We start from the raw sequence: 25028 nt of genomic DNA on the forward strand, positions 1-25028 counted from the left end.
AATTTGAAGAAGGCAGCAAATTAATGACATAAATAATGTGAAGTTTATCAAAGAAATGCCACAAGTAAATCCAGGAATAATTCTGACAGACCCCTGGTTTTTTCTTAATTCACTCATTGTGTAAAATAAAAGCGTGCTAAGGAGTGTCCTTAACTTTGAACATTTTGGAACAGAAGAGGCCATCTGCCGTTACAGTCTCTCTTCCTCCTATTTGACTGATCTCTGGCCCACTTTCTGCTTTTCTAACCACCCTTGCCTCCATCCTTCCTTTCCGAGGCAGCCTAGGTGTTTCTTCAATTCGTTTGTAGTTCTTTCTGCAGCCACCATCCCCTTAACAGGTTCCATATGTGCTCAGGCCTTGGAATAAAATAGTTCTCCTTTGTTTCGCTGTTTACTCCAAGTGTCCTGCTTTTGAAAATATCCCTAATAGTAAACTCTTCATTGGGAAAAGCAGTATCTGCTTACACTTGGGAATGGTGTTAACTTGACTGTGTGCAATTTCAAGGACTTTGTTTATGTTTTAGAGTGATTTCTGCCCTCTCCCCCCACCCCCCATTTTTTGTTTGAAAGGTTTATTAGAGCTTATCCTTCTTGGGAGGCAGAGCAGTATTAAAACAAAAAGAACCTTTGATATTTACCATATATTATCTTTTGTCATTCAGTCTTACAGTAAAAACAAACAAGTTGATACTAGGTCTCAATTTCAATCATTTCTTTTCTCAAAATCATTAAACTTTGCTTCCAAAAAACTTGCAGTGTATCATATTTAATGTGATTATGCTTTATAGCTGGATTAATTCAATTTATATGCTTATACTAAATTAATAATGTTATTTGGCCAAGTTATTTACTTTGCCTTTATTCTTCAGATTCTGATGGACTCATTCCACATTATTGGTTTATATAATAGGATGTTGCTACAATGCCAAATTCTTGCCTTTGCTGAATCTTTAAAATATTTTTTTGTTATTTATTTGAAGTATTTATCCAATAAATTTCACAAAATTGTACTCATGAACAATATTTGTTTTAGCCTTATCTTTCTGATTTCTATGAAGGCTATTTTTTCTGAACACATTTCAGTTTTTATTTTGTTGCTTGGTTTCCTACTGAGCAGTCACATTTCAGTTTGCCCTTTGGTTTTCTACTCACCGGTCATTCTTTAACTTGACTATTGATTTCTAACAGCAAAATGCCTCAAGTGCTTGTTAGAAAGCCTGACAAATAACTTCCATAATGAATTACTTTCCTTGTCACCCAAGTAATGTCTTCAAAGACACTAAGTTAAACCATCCAAGCTAAATACACTTTAAAGCTGGTGAACTTAAACAAACACTCCTTATCTAGCTTCTATACTATTAGCTGACTTTTAAGTTTTGCTTTAACCTATTGTTAAATGAATGACTAGTCTGAAGTGTTTTTCCCCCAGATCTTGTTTTCCACTGGCTATGACCTTCCTCTTCCCTTGCTCTGAACTATTGTTACTCCCTTTAAAATTCTGCAAATGTCTTCCTCTTGCCTTCAGGATAAAATTCTGTAATTATTTGTGAGGCATATCACACCCACTTACTCCATCTGCTACTTCCTAAACTGTCTTATCTCAAAATACCCACAGTTCCAGGAATAAGCCATGACATCTCACTCTTGCAGGTCTTTGCATTCACGTGCCCTCATTCTCAAAATGTTTTCACCTCTTGCCCTAAATTCACCAGATAAATGTTTGAATATGTTGCTTAGCCAAGAGTCGCCTTCTTCCAGGAAACCTTGCTAGCGGATGTGACTAAGGACTCCTCCTCTATGTTGCGGAAACATTTGTGCCCTCTTCCCATCCTACCACTGAACCCTGTGGTGTTAATTTCCTGACACTGAGCTTTCTGGGGCGGAGATTAACTTTCATCTTATTTTCTTGGCACCTAGCTGAGTGGTTGACGAAAACAGATATTTGAATGATAATCAGTACCCATACATTGCTCAACCAACTCACTGTGTTATCTTTTGAATCCTGAAAAGACTCATTAAGTCTCCATGTGACAATTCTTGTTTATCTAAATTGTTTTATTTAAAGTTGTATCAGTATGAAAAACATTAAACCATAAAATAGGTGGTATTTCAAACATGACCAAAAGAAAAAAAATGTTTCTGTGAATCAGAAGTATGTCGCTGAACATAATACATCTTACAAAAGTTATTAACTCAAAGGAAAACAGATGTTCCTCCTGGAAATGATGACAATTTTGTCCATGGTTGTCCCAAGAATACATATAAGCCTTGGGAAGAAGAAATGGAAAGCAAACTTTTCAAAAGTTTGAGTTATATCAGGGCCGATTTTCCATGACGTTTTGGGAAACTGACAATTACTCAGACTTTTAAAAACCTTATTATCCAAATCCAAAATGTAGCGAGAAAAGCAAAAGGAATCTCACTCTTGAATGTTTTCGGCTTGTTTCATTTCTTATGGGTTGCTTCCCCAAGGATGACGTGATTGCTAAGTTGGACAGCGCTTCCTTTATCCATCCGTTATCTGAGTCCGTTCTTTCAAGCACAGAGGGAGCCAGACCTCAGGGAGCATTATGGAGTCACTTATGTCTCTACACCGACATACATCCTGGCAAAATCATTTCATGGCTTGCTTTTCAACTACAGATTATAGTGTGTCCATGGACAGCAAAGTTAGGAAGATGTTGGAAACTGTTAGGTGACTTTGTCACACCATTTTTTATAACACAACTCCCCAGCCAGTGGTTTAAAATCAACCGTGGCCCTCAGAGACTTAAAGCGTTTACTGTTTTGCTCCCTCCTATCTCTAACCCCCAGGAATAAAACTCTCACAAAATTCTCATAAAATTCTCCTGAGGTCTGTATTGCTCCTTCTAGTCTTCTTTTTAGTCAGTTCCTGCAGCAATTCAAAACTCCCCCCTCACCAGTGGGGCTCAGATGCTTCAATGGACCAGATGCGATTACTTCAAAGGAAAATGTCACCTTCATTGGTGTCCAGAGGTTGAGGATTGAATAGAACTGACAATCCAGTTCCCTTTAAAAACTGTTGAGGAGCTTGAGGAAAGTTTGATTTGTAAAGGGAAAAACCCTTGGCTTTATCCTTATATATTAAAAAGAACATTTTATACATCTCGTTTATACTTTTCTCCTGTCATCTCTATTTTGTCAGCACTCATTGTCACTCTGTGAAAGACTGCTAGCTTGTCAGCTTCCTAGGAAGTAGTCACGGCCTCCTTCTCACTCTCCAGTGTCGTGTTTGGAGACAACAGACTTCCTTTTCTCTGCATCTGTCTGGATCCAGTCAGAAAGTTCTCCAAGAAGTTAGTAATTCACAGATCCATAGATGTCTTATTTTCTAGCTCTAGCTAACTTATCTTGTGCCTTTATGTTATGAGATGGATTATGAAATGCTTATTGATATCCTTTTTGTGCTTAAAAAAATGCTAAGGGAATAATATTCTGGAAGATATCTGAATTTTGCAATTTTTTTTTTTTTTTTAAACATGGTCGAGCATTGGCAAACTGGCCCTCCTGGAATTTGGGATACCCACTTACCCTCCTGGTCATGGTGCAGAGTTGATGCAGAAAAATAGCCAAATCAGTTGTGGATTTGACTTTAAATCCAGAGACCCTTTTCTTCTTTCATGAATAAACACCTCAGTCTGTCATGCAAAGTATGGTGAGAAAAAAAACCAGCTTTTAAAAAGGTAGAAACAATAAAGAAATGGCCTTTAATCCAGGAAGAGACACTTAAAAGGGACAGAGAAAAAGAGTAACAAATTGCAGGCTGTAAACCATTATTTTTTTTTTCTGCAGGAATGTACCGTTATTACCCTTTTATAAACACAAAGGTTCCTATCCTCCTCCCCCTCCCATATGTCTTGGCCATTGAAAAGAGAATCAAGAGCATTAACTAACTGTGTCTTCCAAGTTTGTTTGTAGATTTGCAGGTTTGACGCGATTGAGAATGATTTGGCAGAAAACAATGATGCAAAACAAACCCCCCAAGCCAAAACTTTCCGTTTCACTTTTTCTACCTGAAAATCTTAGAAGACTTCCTGTCAAGTGTCTGCAGATGGATGTGTGTTGGCTGTGCCGCTTCCCTGTGAGCAGGTCACACTGCATATCAACATTAATTTAATTATGTTAAATCTCACAGGCTTCATTACATTACCCTAAAAGCCTAGGAAAACGTAGGCTGTTTCCTCTTCCTTTCACACATTGCTCATGGGTAGAAGAATTTTCAGTTTCTTGTCCAAAAGTCCATTGAACTCTTAGTGAAAATTTTTACTTGTGTTGCAGTTCAGTTTGATTTGAAACCAAGAATTGATTCTTCTGATTCGACACGTGAGATAGATGGAGCCATAGCATAGTTGTCGAGCACAAAACCCTCTTCTCCGCCTTTCCCGTCCTTGAGTACAGATGGCTCGTGACTGGCAAACAGCTGGAAGAGCCATATTTACCCTCCACCAGAAGATCACTTCATAGTTGACACAATTCCCCTTAAAAGAAAGAACTGATGGATGCAGTAGTTCCTTCTCCCAGAGGCTTTTCCAACAGTGCCCTGTGAAACTTGAAAATCACACACGGTTATTTAAATTTAATTGCTAATTAGTTTAAGGCAATGCATAACCAAGGAAAAGGCCAAGAAAATGTTGAATGGATTTGGCAGTTTCACGTTGCGTTTGGATCCTTAGCACTTCCTGACTGAAGACCTGTACAAACAAACTTGGGGCGAAGGAACCCACTGGCATCATTCATGGTGGGGATTAAACGCAAGTGGCTTGCGGGGCTGCGCCTGGGGCCCGTCTCCCAAGTGCTCTCACAGTGGGAGGAGCTCACAGCCTTTGGAGACTGCTGTTATAATTACTACTTTGTAGGGCAGTGAGCTCACGCTATTACACAAGATTAGCGCTGTGCTCAAAAGCTGGCAGATCATCTCTCCCGCACGGAGACTTGCCAGCTAGGAAAATAATGGGCATATTGCCACTTTAACAACTATCAGGAGACCCCAAGTTAGTTTTTCTTCCCTTCGACGTATTCATGTTTGCAGGATCCGACTCCAGGCTGCCAGCCTAGGGTAGGAACACCAAAACAAACGTCTCTTTCTCCTTTAAAACAAAGCTGCTCTTTTCCTTCTGCTCGTTGGACTGAAAGACAACGGCAAAACCATAACCTCCTTTAAAACATAAATAAACAAGGACCAAGACAAGAGTAACCTGAAGCAAGTACCAGGATCAGAAGAGGGCATATCTCTACCTCGAAGTGAGGTCATGTGCCCCCGACAATTTAAATAAAACAAAATTAAATACAACTGCCCCCCCCCCCCCCACCCCTATGCTGCAGACTGCAAACAAATGCCTATTGTGACCAGAGCCATCTAGGGGAGAAAGGCATTTTAAAGTTACCAAATGTTTTGATTTCTCTAAGTAGTCCTCCTAAGCTCCTGGCAGATAACCATTTGACCTGTGTTCTGAAAGGTGGAGAGTTGGGGGCGGAGGTAAACCCAGAGTGGTTTATCTGAGTCCTTCGTTTAGTGCAAAGGTGGTTTCTTATCAGCATATGTTTCAAATGGGTAAGCAGTCCTCTAGGGTCGGTGTTTTCTCTTTGGAGTTTGCTTTTATCCTTGTATCCTTGGGTGGTTATCTGCTTATTGCTGGCATCCTGGCATCATCTGCATTTGGCCATGGGAAGAGCAGCAGTGGGCCTACCAGTTCCAGGTGATAAAAGGAATTTGAACACAGAGAAGTCATCTTTTAGTACAAGTGTCATGTTTTTATAACTAAACTACATAAGTTTTTAGTTAAAAAGAAACTAAATCACATGCAGACATTAACTTGTATGCATATTGTTGTTCAATAGCCAAGTCATGTCCCTGCTCCATGGACTGCAGCAGGCCAAGCTTCCCTGTCCTTCGCTGTCTCTTGGAGCTTGCTCAAACCCACGTCCATTGAGCTGGTGATGCCATCCAACCATCTCATCCTCTGTCTCCCGTTTCTCCTCTTGCCCTCATTCTTTCCCAGCACATGGTCTTTTCCAGTGAGTTGGCTTTTCACATCAGGTGGCCACAGTATTGGAGCTTCAGCTTCAGCATCAGTCCCTCCAATGAATATTCAGGACTGATTTCCTTTAGGATTGACTGGTCTGATCTTGCAGTCCAAGGGACTCTCAAGAGTCTTCTCCAGCCCTATATCGAAAGCATCAGTTCTTCAGTGCTCAGCCTTCTTTATGGTCCAACTCTCACATCCATATGTGACTGCTGGAAAAACCATGGCTTTGACTATCCAGACCTTTGTTGGCAAAGTGATCTCTGCTTTTTAATACGCTGTGTAGGTTTATCATATCTTTCTTCCAAGGAGCAATTGTCTTTTAATTTTGTGGCTACAGTCATGGTCTGCAGTGATTTTGGAGCCCAAGAAAATAAAATCTGTCACCATTTCTACTTTTTCTTCATCTATTTGCCATGAAGTGATGGAACCAGATGCCATGATCTTAGTTTTTTGAATGTTGAGTTTTAAGCCAGCCTTTTCACTCTCCTCTATAGGTGTTTATTTTTGATCTGCCCTGTTTTAAAGATTTTAGGTGGCTATTATAGATTTGGCTTGTTTCTGATGCAGTTTCACCATTGACGTAAGTCATCTGATAATTTTAAAAGGCCAAATAGTAAAAATAAACTTTTGTAGTTGAATGCTTTTGTCAAGTAGAAAGTTTAGATTGTAGCTACATTGGCCTGTAGCCAAATAGAATGTAATGGGATTGGTACTTACTGTTTAGTTGAGGTCTATTTTTTAGAAAAGTGTTCTCTTCTTACTTTTCCTCACAAAACTTAGAGAACATAACACAGATAATTTTAATCTTTCTTCCCCCCATATAGAGTAAATAATCATAGTTTTGGGGGGATTCTACATTGTTTTAACAGTGACTTAGTTGGCAATTCAAAATATAATGATGGATGGATATCACCACCTAGTGGCCAGATAGTATTTTGCATTTCAAAACTTCACATTCCCAGAACGGCAGTTAGGTTCCTGCTGGAGTAATATTCTCTGTGAGTTAAGTCCCTATAACTTTAGATTTTAAAATTCTAGTATGAATTGCATTATATTGTGAACTTGAAAATTACATGTGCTGTGACATGATTTTTCAAATACAATTGAAGCTAACGCATGAAGTCACATGCTTAGTAAAATCCTAGCAACTGAGGCAAATATTAGGACCAGTCTTTCCCGTATCTTCACTTTATACACAGTAATAACAGCAGAAAGTTTTCCTTGGCTGGTTCCCTTGGCGTGTGAACCTAGAGGATATTTTTGGTTTTCTTATGAAAATTTTTTTACAGTGAATTAAATCAGCAGTGTTTGGGGGAAGGGAGAGTAGGTAGAAAGTAGAGACTGGATTGTTCATGGAAAAAAAAAACAACTCCAAATTATAACTTGAAGCTTTAATAAATTGTCCCAACAATTACAATAATATATTATATCATAGAATGACTTTACTGGACAAATGTCAAGAGTGGTTTTTATCAATGGAATGTATGTGATTAATTGTTTAAACATTCTTGGCAAAACCCAAAGTAGTTCTAAAACACAAAGCCATTAAGATAATCTAAATTCCAGTGAATTTTAAAGAACAAAAGATTCACTCTAACTCAATCGAAGCTGAAAAACTGTAGATAAATATGTGCGTAGGTCCAAGGTCAGTGTCAGAGGAGGCCCTTGGCAGATACAGATTCAAGATTTGCAGTTCAGATAAACATGAGAGATTTTGGGCTCAAAATCACTGCAGATGGCAACTGCAGCCATGAAATTAAAAGACACTTATTCCTTGGAAGAAAAGTAATAAGCAACCTAGGCAGCATATTAAAAAGCAGAGACATTACTTTGCCAACAAAAGCCTGTCTAGTCAAAGCTATGGTTTTACCAGTAGTCATGTATGGATGTGAAAGTTGGACTATAAAGAAAGCTGAGCGCCAAAGAATTGATGCTTTTGAACTGCGGTGTTGGAGAAGACTCTTGAGAGTCCCTTGGACTGCAAGGAGATCCAACCAGCCCATCCTAAAGGAAATCAGTCCTGACTGTTTGTTGGAAGGACTGATGTTGAAGCTGAAACTCCAATACTTTGGCCACCTGGTGTGAAGAACTGGCTTATTTGAGAATACCATGATGCTGGGAAAGATTGAAGATGGGAGAAGGGGACAACAGGATGAGGTGGTTGGATGGCATCACTGATTCAATGGGCATGAGTTTGAGTAAACTCCGGGAGTTGGTGATGAACAGGGAGGCCTGGCGTGCTGCAGTCCATGGGGTTGCAAAGAGTAGGGCATGACTGAGTGACTGAACTGAACTGAACTGATGATACATGAGAGAGCCTCAAGATCCATGACGTGAAATAGTTTGTACTTTTTGCCCAGGCACAAATTCAAACTCTGCCCAGGCACTACTGTGTAAAAATTGTTTAGTTAGCTGACAAGTTTGCCCAAAGGACAGCTCTGTTTTCCCATCTCAAGGAGTCTGCTGCTGTTGATTCTGCTAGTCATTTAACCATTTTGGAATTTCTCTATCATCTTTATGGTGGGAACCTATCCACTGCACAGGTCTGCGTGAACTGGGGCACTTCCAAAGGTCCAGCCTAGATATTGCCTTCCCTGAGGCCAAGAAATACTGTATTTGTAGGGGTGAATGTGTGTGTGTGTGTGATGGTAGTAAATGTCAAATTTGTGTCACAGAAAGATGAACTTTAATTTCATTTAGTGTGTGAAAATTCTGGTTTTTTTTTTAATTTCATTAGAGAAGAAAGGAAACCAAGAGATTCTAAACAGAGTGTCTGACTCTTTCGCAGAACTAATTTGTGTCCATCGATTATTCTTTGTAGTTATTTGACCAAATTAAGAAATTGTAAAATCTCAATGAAAAGAATTTGAAATGAGTCAAATATTATGGAAAAGGGCTAGTTATCAACCAAGTTTTGATAAGGTGCATTGCTTTGAAGATATCTTAGCTTTAAGATGCAGATAAAAGGGATTTAAAAACAAAGCTCTTTCATGTTCCAGGAATTCTTTCTCTACTAGAGGTTGAAGCATGACCTTGTTTTCTTCAGGATTTTGATTTTTGAATTGCCATTATGCTTTAAAGCCAGAAGATTTCCTAGACGAAGTTTTCTCTAGTGGCTCAGACAGTAAAGAATCTGCCTGCAATGCAGGAGATCTGGGTTCAATCCTTGGTTTGGGAAGATCTGCTAGAGAAGGAAATGGCAACCCACTCCAGTATTCTTGCTTGGAGAATTCCATGGACAGAGGAGCCTGGTGGGCTAAAAACAAAGACTGTTTTGGAATGTTGCATGTGAGGATGAGAGTAAGTCATTCCACAGTTCAAGAACCTTCCTTGATCCAGCCTTTTCTTTTCACCATCCAGCTGCTTGGCTATTTCCTTATAAATTGATCTACTTATATATGTTTCACATAAAGGACCAGCTGGGACATGACTGTCACAGAAGTAACTGACTAATACTGGATGAAGTATGTTTCCTTTCTTGAACTGAAATCAGTGCTCAAAGCTGAATCAAGCTAACTCCTTTTGTAAAGCAAAGCAAAATACCTGGTTTATTTCTAAACCTTGTCTATTCATGAAATAATGCTTTTTGAAAGATTGCAGTGTAGTGGATAAGCAGCATTGTGTTAGTTTCAGGTGTGTAGCAAAGTAATTCCGTTATATGTATGTGTGTGTGTATTCTTTTCCATTATAGGTGCTTATAAGATATTCAGTGTAGTTCCCTGTGCTATATACAGTAGGTCTTTCTTGCTGTTTATCTATTGTAGTTTAGTAGTATTTATCTTTCAATCCTAAAGTCCTAATTTATTCCTCTCTACCTTTTCCCTTGAGTAGCCATACGTTTCCCTTCTGTGTCTGTGAGTCTATGAAATTATGCTTTTTAACCTTAGAAAAAAGACAGTGATCTATCTCTACTTAAGGAAAAACTCAATTACTTGCATTACAGTTTTTATCCTCAGTTTATTTTGTTCATGCTTGTGATGCTACCTATCTGCTGAGATTTCAGGGCCATTGATCATGGTGGTGTGTATTTTAAAGATAAAAGTCGGCTGGTATCTTTGAATGACAGTTCAGTCTCCAAGATGCTACAATCAGAGTCACCTTGAAAGGATGTAAACCCTGTCTGAGTTTAGTAGGTTGCTGATAACTTTCAAAAGCAGAGACTCTACCCCCATCCCCAAACACAACACATACATTTCCCCTTCCAGTATGTTGACTGAATCAAGACGGAAACTTTCAAAGAGCTGGGGAGGAGAGAATAACTCTTCAGCCACTCTGCTTGAGAGAACTAAGTCAAGTTCATCTTAGATCCGTGGAACTGAATTCAGTCTCCAAGGGTGGAGAATGTTTGCAGGCAGGGGGGCCCCATGTGCTCCAGGAGACCTGCAGGGTAATTCTCTGCCTTTATGTTCATTTAAGATAGGAATAAAATTTTGACAGGAAGATACAGATTATTTGGCAAAAAGTAGTCTAAGCATTTGTAAAATTTGATAGATTGTGGTGAATAACTTCGATCAATATTAGGACTGATTCAGAACGAATTCTCTGGTTGTGGAGACAATTTTCACTTGAGAGAATGGTACTTAACTATTGGATTTTGGCCAGGGTTTTAGAATCATTTTATGTTTTTGGCAGCTAACTTGTTTGAATCTGATTGAGGGGAAAAGAAAGAGAAAACAGTAACTGAAAAGATAATAAATTCAATTTAATTGAAATGGTTGTCTTTGGGGGCACATTTTCTTTTTGTACAGATATGTAGAGGTAATCATTTAATTGGGACTCTCAAGTAACTTTTTCATACAGTATAGAGCATTAAGCAGTTCATACAAGGTTTAAATAATTACCTGTTAATAAAATGCAAGTCTATTACAGAGCATGTATAAAAGTTTACATCTGCTCTGGCTTTCCTTTATATCAACTGTGTGACTTTTATGTCATAATTTCTTCTGCCATCAGAAGAGAACAAAAATGCAAAGAAATGTAGGGGTTTCTTTTCAAACATGGTATTGATCTAACTCTGGTCTCTAGAGGAAAGAACAAGAGTTCAAGGTTTAGAATGGTGAACATGAGTCTCTGAGATAGGAACAGGCTGAGGTCTGGTCAGCATTTATTTCTGTTAGCAATGTTAAAATGAATTCTCCCCAAACCATGCTGGTGTTTTGGGATAATTCTTAGTTTGTCCATCCAGAAGAGGGCCAATCTGGGCTGGATCACCCAGGATGTTGGCTTATAATGCTAATGAGAAGATAATCCACATGGAAGTAAAGAATTTTTCTCTGCTCGATCCAAGAGTCTGCACTTCTGTATGTATGAGACACGGCCTATAAGAGCAAGGCTTGGTTACATTCTTATAACTCAGAACTGATTTCCTCACATTTAGCTTTAGTGAAAAAAAAAAATTATTAAACCTAAAATCAATGATTTATTTTTTCTACTCTTTCTTCCTACAAGTGATATTAAATAAGGCTGTAAAGAATTCAGAAGGATACAAAGAAAGTTGTTCAGAAAACTGGAGTTTCCTTTGCTAAGTCAGTTTGGCAGTAACATGGAGCAAAATCAAAGCATCCAAGCCAAAATAAATGTGCACAATGGAGCAATCAGATATGAGGTAATAGTGTGACATGCCTGTGGCTATCAGACATTCTTGTAAAAACCACAGACTTAAAATTTGGTCCTGCACCATTAAGCCACAGTTCTGCCAAGCAACAACACAGAACACGGGTTTTAAATCACTGTTGTGAGCCAAATGCAATTCCCACCCAAAACAATTAAATCTTTTACCAGAGGTCTGAGTCTGGGCAGCTTAAGGCCTGAGAATTACTTTGGTGGCATGGAATCAGAATCTAATTTCAGTGTGAAAATGAGATGGTTATTGTTCAGATCAGGAGGAAATGTCAGCTGCAAAATACATGGCAGTCAAGGGACTTGGATGACTTGAAATGATATTTGTTGAGGTTAGATTTAAAAAGGGTTAGCTGAGAAATCGGTAAATTCTTTCTGATCACTGCATAGATCATTTTATACTGTTCATTTTTACTAATTACAGAAGTAATTCATGCTCACTCAAGGGAAGTTGTCAAACCTGTAAGAATATGTGGAATAAAATATTACCTTAATCTCATATCACTGGGTGTAAACTTTATATATGACATTTGATCACATTTTTTTGATCTTTTATGTGCACACATATACACAGCTACATCTGAGAGTATGTGTAAAATTTGGATCATTGTACATTTTTAGTACTTTGCTTTTTACCTTAACTTTTCTTTTAGTATCTTCCATCTTCTTGTATAGTCCTCAATAACAAGATATTTAATGGTTATATAATATCCCATTTGTCTGGATATACCCAAGATTTATTGCATATATGTTTGCTCTATATATTTTCCCCACTTACTACTGGTGTAAGTAATCTTTTAGATAAAATATTCACACCTCTGGTTATTTTTTAGGATAGCTCTTTAGAAGTAGAATTATGAGGTCCAGTGCTGAGAACTTTTTAAGACTTTTGATGTGTATTGCCAATCGTTTCCCAGAACGGTTATTAAACTCTGCTGACTTTGCGATTGTCTTGCTTATAGTTACCGGGGGTTACCCCCGGTAACGACACCTTCAGTCAGGGGCCAGGCATAGCTGCTGAGGATACAGTCATAGAGGATACAGGAGTAAACAAAAGAAACCCCAATTCCTGTCCTTAATGAGCGTACACTCTGCTAAGGAGAAAAAAAACGCAATAAGTAAATAAGATGCATAGGATGTTAGAAGGTAATCAGTGTTATGAGGAAAAATAAAGCAAAGAAGGGAGATGAACAGTGTGAGAGGGACAAGGAGAGGGGAGTATTGCACAGTATACAGATGGTATTGGGATGCTGGAAAATTTTCCACCTTTGAGGACGTTCACTGGTTTCCTGGAAGAGGTTCATTATAAAGTAAGCTAGAAAATATTGAGCTCCAAGTTAAGTAAATGAGGAACTCTGGAATCTTTTACCATAAAAGTATTAAATGTAGATCTTTATTAGTTTTAAGGAATTCTTATTCTTTTGCTTATTAATTTTTAATTTTATCCTGCCTTAATTCGTCTACTAAAGACAGTTTAGTTATATAGCAGCAGGCCGAATGTGACATTTCTATCTGCAATGTTGCTCCGTTTCCTTTTCCATTGTCTATTAAAGGAGGATAGCAAACAAAACAAAACAAAACAAAAACAGGCTTGGTGGGCAGAGGGTAAGAGATAATAAGGAAAGGAAAATAAAGAGATAATTAGAAACCCAGGTCAGATCAAACATCAGTTCCTTGTCGCAGGAAAACCAGCCAGGCAGAGTGGCTTGGTGTGTATGGTCCTCTAAGCATCTTTCCAAGGGTCACCTAGTGGATAACACGAGTTACCCTCCAGGCTAGGAGAATGGATTTAAATCCATGTAATTTCTGGATTTACACATGAGAAATAAAAACAGCCTTAATTCTGTGTTTTGAGGAAAAAAAAACTTTATTAACCTTGCCTTAATTCTTTGCAGTTGTATCACTTTTCAGAGACTCTTCTTTACATAGCAGAGGTCTCTTGTCTCCTATCTTAATTTTCACATGATTGAGGTGTATTTCAAAGCAAAGTTAAGCGAAGAGATTGAAGGAAAAGAAGATCTGTTAATCTTCTACCTTTCAAACTTAAGGTCTTCATCTCACAAGTTATTTTTTCAAAAATCTAGGTTGTTTAACCATATTTTAAAGTTTTAAAAACCACATTTTTTTTTTTCTGAGCAAAAAGGAAAATTAGAACCATTTTCTAGTAAATTTACTATATAATTTTTTAAAACATAAAAATAGCCATGGTACTTTTGGGAATAACTAGCAGGACCACCTCTTGGCATGCTCTGAATTAGGAACAGTTGCCTTCAGTAATATTCACTTCTTTCTTCTCTTTTTTCAAACAGAATCTAATTCATTGTTGCAAGCACAGACTTATTTTTTCCCTGTTTTTTTTTTTTAAATTTATATTGGAGCATAGTTGATTTACAATGTTGTTAGTTTCTGCTGTACAGCAAAGTGAATCAGTGTTATATATATACACACATGCTCTTTTTAAGATTGTTTACCCATAGAGGTCGTCACAGCGTATTGAGTAGAGTTCCCTGTGCTGTATAGTCGGTCTTTATTTGTTATCTATTTTATGTATAGTAGGGTATATGTATCAATCCCAACCTCTCAATTTATCTCTCCCTCCTTTCTTCTCCCCTTGGTAACCATAAGTTTATTTTCTACATACAAACTTATTTTAAATTTAATTCAAGGTGCATGCACACTAAGTCACTTCAGTCGTGTCTGACTGTTTGTGATCCAATGGACTGTAGCCCACCAGGCTCCTCTGTCCATGGGATTCTCTAGGCAAGAATACTGGAGTGAGTTGCCATGCCCTTCTCCAGGGGATCTTCCCAACCCAGGGATCGAACCTGCATCTTTTATGTCTCCTGCACTGGTAGGCGGATTCTTTACCACTAAAAACTAATTTTAAATTTAATTCAAGAAAAGATGAATAATTTGTGTGCCCAGAGAGATGTCATATTTGCTGTTGTCCCATAAATCTGAATCTATATTCCTTTCAGATGAAGGAAATGTGTCTCCACCAGTCTGGTCAACATTAGATGTGATGTAAAAGCTGACAGTAAGCAAAGCATATTGGGAAAACGGTACCCAAGTTGAGTCAGACAGACCCTGAACAAACTTGTCCCATATCACATTCTAGTTAAGAGTCTGGAAGCTGGGAAATTGCTCTCTTATTTATAGCCCAATATTTTCATCTCACTAAAATTTGTTAATTTTGAATAGGCATAAGGACTGTGTTTTTCATGTAATTGTTGCTTGATATGAATGCTACATTTTAAGGTGACAAAAATTGAATGTAAACCGAAAAGTTCTGGGTGTTTAACATTTCTAAGGTTCAAATTATTCCCAGTCTTGCTGGATCATTGTGAGAGATAATGCATACCAACTACCTAGAAGAGGGCTTCATCTATTATTGGTGCTAAAATAAAAGGCAATTATCACTGTTCAGTTCAGTTCAGTTTAGTTGCTCAGTCATGTTTGATTCTTTGTGACCCCATGGTCTTCAGCATGCTAGGCTTCCCTGTCCATCACCAACTGGACAGGTTGGCATTCAACAATCTCATCCTCTGTCATAATGCATACCAACTACCTAGAAGAGGGCTTCATCTATTATTGGTGCTAAAATAAAAGGCAATTATCACTGTTCAGTTCAGTTCAGTTTAGTTGCTCAGTCATGTTTGATTCTTTGTGACCCCATGGTCTTCAGCATGCTAGGCTTCCCTGTCCATCACCAACTGGACAGGTTGGCATTCAACAATCTCATCCTCTGTCATCCCCTTCTCCTACCTTCAATCTTTCCCAGCATCAGGGTCTTTTCCAATGAGTCAGTTCTTAGCATTAGGTAGCCAAAGTATTGGAGTTTCAGCTTCAGCACTAGTCCTTCTAATGAATATTCGGGACTGATTTCCTTTAGGATTGACTGGTTTGATCTCCCTGTATTCCAAGGGACTCTCAAGAATCTTCTCCAATACCACAGTTCAAAAGCATCAGTTCTTCAGTGCTCAGCTATCTTTTAGTCCAACTCTCACATCCATTCATGACTACTGGAAAAACCATAACTTTGACTAGACGGACCTTTGTTGGCAAAGTAATGTCTACCCTGTCTAGGTTGGTCATAGCTTCTCTTCCAAGGAGCAAGTGTCTTTTAATTTCATGGCTGCAGTCACCATTTGCAGTAATTTCGGAGCCCAAAAATATAAAGTCTGTCACTGTTTCCATTGTTTCCCCATCTATTTGCCGTGAAGTGATGGGACTGGATGCCATGATCTTAGTTTTTTGAATGTTCAGCTTTAAGCCAACTTTTTCACTCTCCTCTTTCACTTTCATCAAGAGGCTCTTTAGTTCTTCTTTGCTTTCTGCCAAAAGGGTGGTGTCAACTGCATATCTGAAGTTATTGATTTTTTTCCCATCAATCTTGACTCCACCTTGTGCTTCATCCAGTCTGGCATTTCTCATGATGTACTCTGCATATAAGTTAAATAAGCAGGTTGACAATATATAGCCTTGAAGTATTCCTTTCCCAATTTGGAACCAGTCTGTTGTTCCATGTTCCAAGTATCACTGGCGGAAGGTAAAAGATATTTCTGGTTACATGTCATTGCTCAAACTAGAGAATTAATAGGAATTATCTAAAGATATAAAGGCAACCAGTAGAAAAACATCAGATCAATAAAATACCTTTTAATTATCCGAACATTCATGAAAAAAACATTTTTAGTAAGATGTATTTTAAAAGCACTATCTTATATATCAACATACACAAATGTGATAAATGTTCCTATTAAAGAAACTTGCAGATTATATCATAAAGCAAAACACAACTGTATGGTACACACGAGAATCATATCTAAAGCAGAATTACTCAGAGAAGTTTAATGTAAAATGATGGGCATAGGTATATTGGATCAATAAAAAACGAATATAGCAAATATAGCAATTTACATATATATCAATATATCAAAGAGTTTGGATAAAACAATTTAATTCAATAAGACAAAGAAAGTTACTTTATAGTGATAAAAATATAAATGAAGGACTGAACCTTTTATTGCACTATAATCACTACTACATAAAAGTATATGTACGCATAGAAATTGGAAGAAAACGTGTAGATTAAAGTGCCAAGTTTATGAATTTTTCCTCTAGTTGTTGCACTGCCATTAATGCTGTTACAATTAACAATAATGCCATGGTTAAAATTCTTAAAATGAGCGTTGATTTCGTATTTAGAAATCTAGGATACACTCAACGCACACTAAATCATTTCAGTTGTGTCCGACTCTTTGCAACACTGTGGACAGTAGCCCGCCAGGCTCCTCTGTCCATGGGATCCTCCAGGCAAGAATACTGGAGTGGGTTGCTATGCGCTCCTCCAGGGGATCTTCTTGACCCAGGGATCGAACCCGCATCTAGTCTCCTATATTGCCAGGAGAGTTCTTTACCACTAGCGCCACTGGGAAGCACTATTTATAGCACCAAATTCCCTAGATATATCTCATTGTCAAAGGAAAAAATATGCATATTTCTTGAAGAGAGACTTTGAGATAACATATATTTTCCACTCAAAGTGTAAAAATCTTTACCACCAAAATTATTTGAGCTAAATTGTTCAACAGGAATTGCTGAGCCCATACTAATTCAATTGTGCTATAATGGAGCCACCACTTTTATAGTATGCTTCAACAGTTATTTTTCCCTGCTTTTTACAGCAATATGAGAACTGGAGGCCGAACCAACCAGACAGCTTCTTTTCTACTGGAGAAGATTGTGTTGTGATTATATGGCATGAGAATGGCCAGTGGAATGATGTTCCCTGCAATTACCATCTCACCTACACCTGCAAGAAAGGAACAGGTAATGGTTAACCCATCATAATGTATACTTAATCTGCATTTCCATTATCAAGTGAATTCAGGAAGAATAAATATCATTCTTTGAGACATAAGCTGGATGTCATATACAGCATCCTTATTGCTCTGGAACAGTTTACTTTCTCAATATAGTTGAAAAGTTTGTTTTCAGTAATGTCTTTGTTTTAGATTTCAAGTGCTTAAGATAATAATATAGCATTTATATACAAAAAAGAAACTACTTGTCAGTATTTTTAAGAAAAACAACTGCCAGCCCCAAGGGCCCATAGATCTGTTAATTTTGATGAGGAAAGCATTAAAAAAATTACTTGTCAAAAATAAAAAACTGGGATATATCATAAGATAATGTGAATTATTTTTACTTAAAAATAAAAAAGACCACTTAGTGCCATTTGGCCCATGTTCAAATTTATCAGTGGCTTAAAGTACTGCAACTAAATAACACTGCCCTGCCTTGGTGGGGACTGTGGTCCCCATCTCATTGCGGTCCTCATTCAGACTTTCCCTCCTTTTTGGTTAAGCTCCTGGTCTTTATAGGCATTTGAGTTTTTCAATCAGTCCCTTAGAAGCTCAATCTATGCTCATAAACCTTAGAACAAAAATACCATCCCTATATCTATTATGATTATTTTCAAGAAATGATAAAATAAAAATGTTTATAATGTAAGCTCTAGAATGAGGAGACCTGCTTAGTTGACATTAACAGATAAAATTAAGAAAGCTGATTTTTCAGTATTTATCATTGACCAGTATGTTCAAATTCTAAGATACACTATGTAGACTTCTTCCTTAAAAAAAACGGGAATTGCATAACAATTTTTAAACCTGGTTACAATTGATAATGGTGTTAGAACATGCATATTTAACTTCTAGACCCAGATTTTACCCACCTCAATTAAGAATACAAAGTACAAATGCAAAATATAAAATCCATTTGACTTATTTTTTAATATAAAAATAATAAAACTAAAAATATATACTCTATAGATATTTTAGAAAAGACTTAAACACCAGTGAGAAATTCTGTTAAAAGACAGAGAACAGTAAGTTACACAAAGCTAAGTCAAAACTCAGCTATTATCTGTGATTACTTCACTCTGCTATTCTCTTCTCTAAAGTAGAATTTATTCTGAATATCCTTTCTATGTGAGCAGATTTCCTGACTATGTATGTTACTTTAGCACTTATGCCATTAAGCTTGTGAAAATAGCAAATGAAGGTATTTGCTCTTTTCCCTGTTTCTAGTGTAAGAAGTCCTTAATCAACTGTCTTTAGCCAAATGTCATGTTTGCCTTCTTAGATCTCCAAATACACCCTGGAGTCATACTTTTCATATGACCCAAACATTCTTTTATTTCCAGTGTTATTTTTTCCTATACCAGGGTATATTGCAGCAGCACTACTGACACTTTGGACAGACAGTCCTTAGTTGTGGGGGGCTGTTCTGTGCCTCGCAGAATGTTGAGCATCCTCTCTGCCCTCAATGGCCTCCCGGTGGCTCAGTGGTAAAGAATTCACCTGCCAGTGCAGGAGATGCAAGAGACATGGGTTCGACCCCTGAGTCAGGAAGATCTCCTGGAGAAGGAAATGGCAACCCACTCCAGTTATTCTTACCTGGAAAACCCCACGGACAGAGGAGCCTGGTGAGCTATAGCTCACAGGATTGCAAAGAGTCTGCTACAACTAAGCAACTGAACACGCAACACTTCCCTCTATGCACTAAATGTCAGAGGTATTCTCCTCCACTCCACATACTCCCCCTCTGCTTTGTGACAACCATCCATGTCTCCAGCCATTGCCAACTATCCTTGGGGGAGGGGGAAGAGGAAGAAAACTGCCCCCCCGTTGAGAAACACTGTCCTTTATCTAAAACACAAAACAGCATCATGGTATACATTTCCCAATGGGGAAAGATTTACAAAACATTATTAGGTCTACCTCCCTAAAGGAGGAAGAAACCAAAACAAAACAATTCATATATTTTATCTCCCTACTGTCTGATTTTTATTTATGTAAACTGAATTCTTTCTTAATCATTACCCTGGGGAATTTTTATGAATTTTATAAATGTCTATATAGACTGATTTCTCTTTACAGATAATTTATACATCTTTACAGACCTAGGTAGTTTTAATTAATTACAAAGAAGAATTATATTATTTACAAAAGACATATTAAAAAAACAAACCTCAGTGCATGCCATTCATGCATCTTTGGATTGTTCTGCAGGTTCTTTCCAATCCCATCTATTTATCTCCAAATCCAGCCAAAGATAATGACGTAGTTCCTTTACTTTTCTCTTTAAAATGATCACACATGCTTGTATCTGTAAGCAAATTGTTTAGTTCTGCACATTTTTGAACTTTAAGTTTGTATTTTGTGCCTTGCTCTTTTTGTTCAGCATTATGTTTGTCAGATTAATCCACGTCGATGCATGTAGCTATATTTCTTCATTGTTGCTGCTGTGTAGTATTACATTATATGACTGTATAACATTTTATTTATCAGTTCTGCAAGTGGACATTTGGGTTATATTCAGTGTTTTTGCAATTATAACAATGTCTCTGTGCATATTCTTGAACTTGTTTATGGTAGATCTCTGCAAGTTTCCATAGGGTGTTTCTCCAGGAGTGAACTGCTGAGTCATAGGATATATATACCATCAAATTTACTAGAAAATGCCAAATTATTTTCCAAAGTGGTTGTACCAATTTGCACTCCCACCAGCAATGTGTGAGGGGTCCTGTTACTCCACATCTTCTCCAACATTTGATCTTATCGGACTTTGAAATTTTTGCCAGTCTGGTGGGTATAAAATGTTATCTCTTCTGATTTAACTTGCATTGTCTTGGATGATTCTTCTTGGAAATCTTTTCATGTATGTATAGCTCCTCTTTTGTAAGGTATCTGCTCGTTTCTATTGCTTATTTTGAAAGTTTGATCGCTTCTCTTATATATATTGATTTGCAGGAGTTTTTTGTGTTTTGTTTTTGTTTTTAATGTCCTAGTTTCTAATCCCTTGATAATTGTATGTGGCCAATATCTACTCCTAGTTTGTAGCTTGTCTTTGCCCTATGGTATTTTTTGATGAATACAGTTGTTCATTTTGTTGAATTTTCTTTTATGGTTTAAACGTTTTTGTGTCTTAAGAAATTCTTACCTACCCTAACATTAGAAAGATATCCTATGTTGTTTGCTAAATGCTTTATAGTTTTATCTTTACATTTATATATGTACACCATCTAGAATTGATCTCCCATGGACCCTCTGAGGTAGGGAACCAAATACATTTTTTTTCCATATGAATACCCAATTGTCCAAATGAAAAAACTACCTTTTCGCTACTGCTCTGCCATGTTGCTCTGTCAAATATCAAGCATATATATGTGGGTCTATTTCTGGTCTATTTGCCTCTCTTTGCCAATACCACAGTCCTTGAATTATTTTAACTTCAAAATAAGTCTTCATTTATAGTTTTGGAAGAAATCTATACATTGCTTTCCTCTCAAATTTAAAGACAACTTTTAATTTGCCAGAATCAAGTATGAGTTATCTAATTGATCATTTTTAACCTTCCATATCATTGCCATCTCATTCTATCTGATACTGACTGGTATCTGGGCCCTAGCATAGACTTTCCATGTTACAATAAAAGAAGTGTGGATATCCAGATGGGGATTATCATTGAACTATATATAGGTAGACTATTAATTGAAAATAGCATATTATTATAGAATTCTCAGTTTACCTTCTAGGAATTTGTGAAAATGAAATATACGCACAAATACTTCTAATTTCTTAGTTTTAGATAGTAGGATTTTATAATCTATTTTTAGGTTGTCTATCTGAGACACAATTTCTTATGTGAATGAAAAGATATGCCTGGTTTGTGTTTTATTAAAAACAATGTTGTTTGCTATCAGGTCAATAGTTTCTAACTTGTTTTGTTAGGCAGAAGTAAGTTAAAGAGCTAAATATTTAAGTTAAACCTACATTTGTCACTGCAAAAGAATATGATTGTAAACAGCCTTCTGGATATGTAAATAAATTTAACATTCACAACCTTTTAATGGGCTTCCCAGGTAGTGCTGGTGGTAAAGAACCCGCCTGCCATGCAGGAGACATAAGAGACACGGGTTCAATCCCTGAGTCAGGAAGATTCCCTGAAGGAGGGCATGACAATCCACGCTAGTATTCTTGCCTGGTTATATTAGGATGTTGACATCTAAACATTTTGTTACCAAAGTTTCTGGTAATCATTCTCCCATTGAAGATTTGCATTATTTCATGAGAGACTGTGACATACCCTAGTAGCCCTTATGATGGCATTCTTAAACTATGAATAGGAAATGTCATTTAGGTAAATTATGTTGAAGGTAAATTATATTTTTATTAGAGCTACATAGCAAAACACAACCACTTAAAATTAAATTAGTATGTTTTTAAAGTAAGTACACTAATATAAGTAAAATTACAAATTAATACAAATGCAGTTGAATCAATTTTCCCACCTTCTTGAATTTCAAAATTACAAAGTTTTTTTTTTTTTACCTGCTATTTCCTTTTTACTATTTCTACCATCACTAAGTTTGTTGGTATTCAGCATTTTTTATTGTAGGTTAAAAATGATGGTTATATATTCTAAGATTTACCTTTACTTACTTTTCTTAAGAGTTGCAATTTATACATATAAGGTAATTACAAAATTGAGGCATGAATACTATGTTCTGACTTGCTCTCTGTCTCCATAGAGAAGACAGAAAGAGCAAATAAACATAATTGAACCTGGATATATTTTATTTACACTGAAAAGTCTATATTTTAGAGCTATATTGTTATTATACATTGTAAATTTTTTCATGGAAGTGGAAATAATAATTAATTGTTACAAATCTATTATCATTTGAAGTAGAAAGTGAAAGTCACATCTGACTCTTTGCGACCCTATGGACTAATACAGTCCATGGAATTCTCCGGGCCAGAATACTGGAGTAGATAGCCTTTCCCTTCTGCAGGGGATCTTCCCAACCCAGGGATCGAATCCAGGTCTCCCGCATTGTGGGCATATTCTTTACCAGCTGAGCCACAAGGGAAGCCTGTTTGAAGTGAAGGTGAGTGGTAAATAAAACCACTGGGATAGAGACAAAACCAACAGACTGCATAGTGACATGAGACAGATGCCTTTTAATTTGGAATTTTTTCAGAAAAGTAGCTCTTCCAAATGGACAGATGATCATACAACCATATGCCCTATGGTTCTTTAAAAAAAAAAAAACAATAAGCACAATTCAAGATGACACAATCTGAGATTCAAACTAGGCTGAAAGCCTCAATGTTTCACTTTGTCTTGAAATTTTTTAATTTCTTAATCTAAATGATTACTGAAGCCACTTGATTGAGTAAAATAATGAAAGAAAGAATAAAAAGAGTGTCTCATACTAACAGAAATATTTAGAGTATTTGGAAATAACCCAATTTACTTTTCTTTAGTTGCTTGCGGCCAGCCCCCTGTTGTAGAAAATGCCAAGACCTTTGGAAAGATGAAACCTCGTTATGAAATCAACTCCTTGATTAGATATCACTGCAAAGATGGTTTCATTCAACGCCACCTTCCAACTATCCGTTGCCTAGGAAATGGAAGATGGGCTATGCCTAAAATTACCTGCCTGAACCGTAAGTGGTCCTTTAGAAAGAGTGGACAACCATGCTATAACAAGTACTAGACATCCTCATTTTACGGCTACGGTATTGGTAGTTTAGGGTATGGAGCAAGTAATATTGTTGTGTTTTCTTTTCTTTCTTTCTTTCCTTCCATGTAGCATCTGCATACCAAAGGACTTATTCTAAGAAATACTTTAAAAATTCCTCATCAGCAAAGGACAATTCAATAAATACATCAAAACATGATCACCGTTGGAGCCGAAGGTGGCAAGAATCAAGGCGCTGATCCCTAAAATGGCAAACACATGTTTTCATCATTTCAGCCAAAGTCCTAACTTCCTGTGCCTTTCCTATCACCTCGAGAAGTATTATCAGTTGGTTTGGATTTTTGGAACACCGTCCAGTCCAGTTATTTTGGGTTGCTGTGCTCCCAAAACATTTTAAATGAAAGTATTGGCATTCAAAAAGAAAGCAAACAATAAAAGGAAAATGAGAGCAGAGTGGAGCCATTTCCAGCCTAATTTCTTTAGTTTCCTATTTGCCTCCAGTGCAGACCATTTTATAATGTATACCAGCCTACTGTACTATTTAAAAAGCTCCATTTCAGCACCAATGGCAATGTAAATAAGATGATTTAATGTTGATTTTAATCCTGTATATAAAATAAAAAGTCACACTGAGTTCAAGCATATTTAATGATGATTACGGAGCCTTAGAGGTCTTTAATCATTGGTTCGGCTGCTTTTTGTAGTTTGTTTAGGCTGGAAATGGTTTCCCCTACTCTTTGTCAGCAAGACTGAAGACAGCTTTTGCTGGACAATTAACAAACACAAAGTTTTGTAGGTCACTGTCCCATCTCCACCACAGGTAGAGTTGGCTTCCATGTGATGCTGAAGCCTAGCTAATGGGATCCCAACGAAACTAGAGACTGCAACATGGAACTCTTTATTTTTGGGTTTTTTTTTTTTGCTGCGTTCCTTTTTCTTCACTTACAAGAAAGGCCTGAATGGAGGACTTTTCTATGACCAGGAGCATTTTCTAGGGGTCAAAGTGCTAATTATTAACTCAACTGGGTCTCCTTTTTAATGGCTTTCATAACACTAACTTGCAAGATTACAGATCAAATGGATATAGACCTAGGGTTCTGGAGGGAGGGGGTTTGTTAAAACAACACACATTCAAAGAAAGAAATTTTGTATATATAACCATTTTAATCTTTTATAAAGTTTTGAATGTTCATGTATGAATGCTGCAGCTGTGAAGCATACATAAATAAATGAAGTAAGCCATACTGATTTAATTTATTGGATGTTATTTTCCCTCAAACCTGAACATTGACGTAGTTGGTAGTTATTTTTCGGTTTTAGCCTTTATACTTCCCTCACAGTTTGGAATCGTATAATCTAGGTACTCTGTCCCTGATTAAATAATGTGATGGATAGAATGCATTAAGTGTTTTATTATAAAGAAGAGTGGAAAAGTGTATAGCTTTCAGCAGATGGTGTTTGCCCATTCTAAGCAAGGAGCACATATATAGAAATAGTATGGGCATTGCTTCTTATTAGGTGGAGTGTATGTGTTGAAATTTCTCCCTATCTCTTCCCACTCCATTTTCTCCCCTTAATTTGAATAAAATGACTGCTAAAGATGACTTTGAATTATTATCTGCTTAATTTAATGTTTAACAAACCCTGTGATGGAAAGAAAGCATTTAGTTGTCTTTTCCTAATTTTAGTTTAGATGATCTTGAGAGCACAAGACAATAAATAAAATGCGAATAGAAAAAGAGCAGACCCAACATGGATTCTTTTTCTCAAAACCTCTTTTAACTAGAAGGAGCCACAGTAGCCAC

At 37.0% G+C, this 25028-nt stretch overlaps 1 protein-coding gene across 4 annotated transcripts in view; it reads left to right on the plus strand.

Annotated features, from left to right (window-relative positions):
* The window catches only part of VCAN (versican), a 115039-nt gene extending 90572 nt beyond the window's left edge, over positions 1-24467 (plus strand). For all 4 annotated transcript variants that reach the window (XM_020894189.2, XM_070465776.1, XM_020894188.2 and 1 more), the window contains 3 exons: positions 17354-17498; positions 23006-23188; positions 23335-24467. In XM_020894189.2, coding sequence (XP_020749848.2) covers positions 17354-17498; positions 23006-23188; positions 23335-23462 — 456 coding nt within the window. In that variant the 3' untranslated portion in view covers positions 23463-24467. The remainder of the gene's footprint in view (positions 1-17353; positions 17499-23005; positions 23189-23334) is intronic.
* Positions 24468-25028: the final 561 nt, after the last annotated feature.

This window comes from Odocoileus virginianus, chromosome 3, assembly GCF_023699985.2.
Source record: "Odocoileus virginianus isolate 20LAN1187 ecotype Illinois chromosome 3, Ovbor_1.2, whole genome shotgun sequence".
Lineage (NCBI taxonomy): Eukaryota > Metazoa > Chordata > Mammalia > Artiodactyla > Cervidae > Odocoileus > Odocoileus virginianus.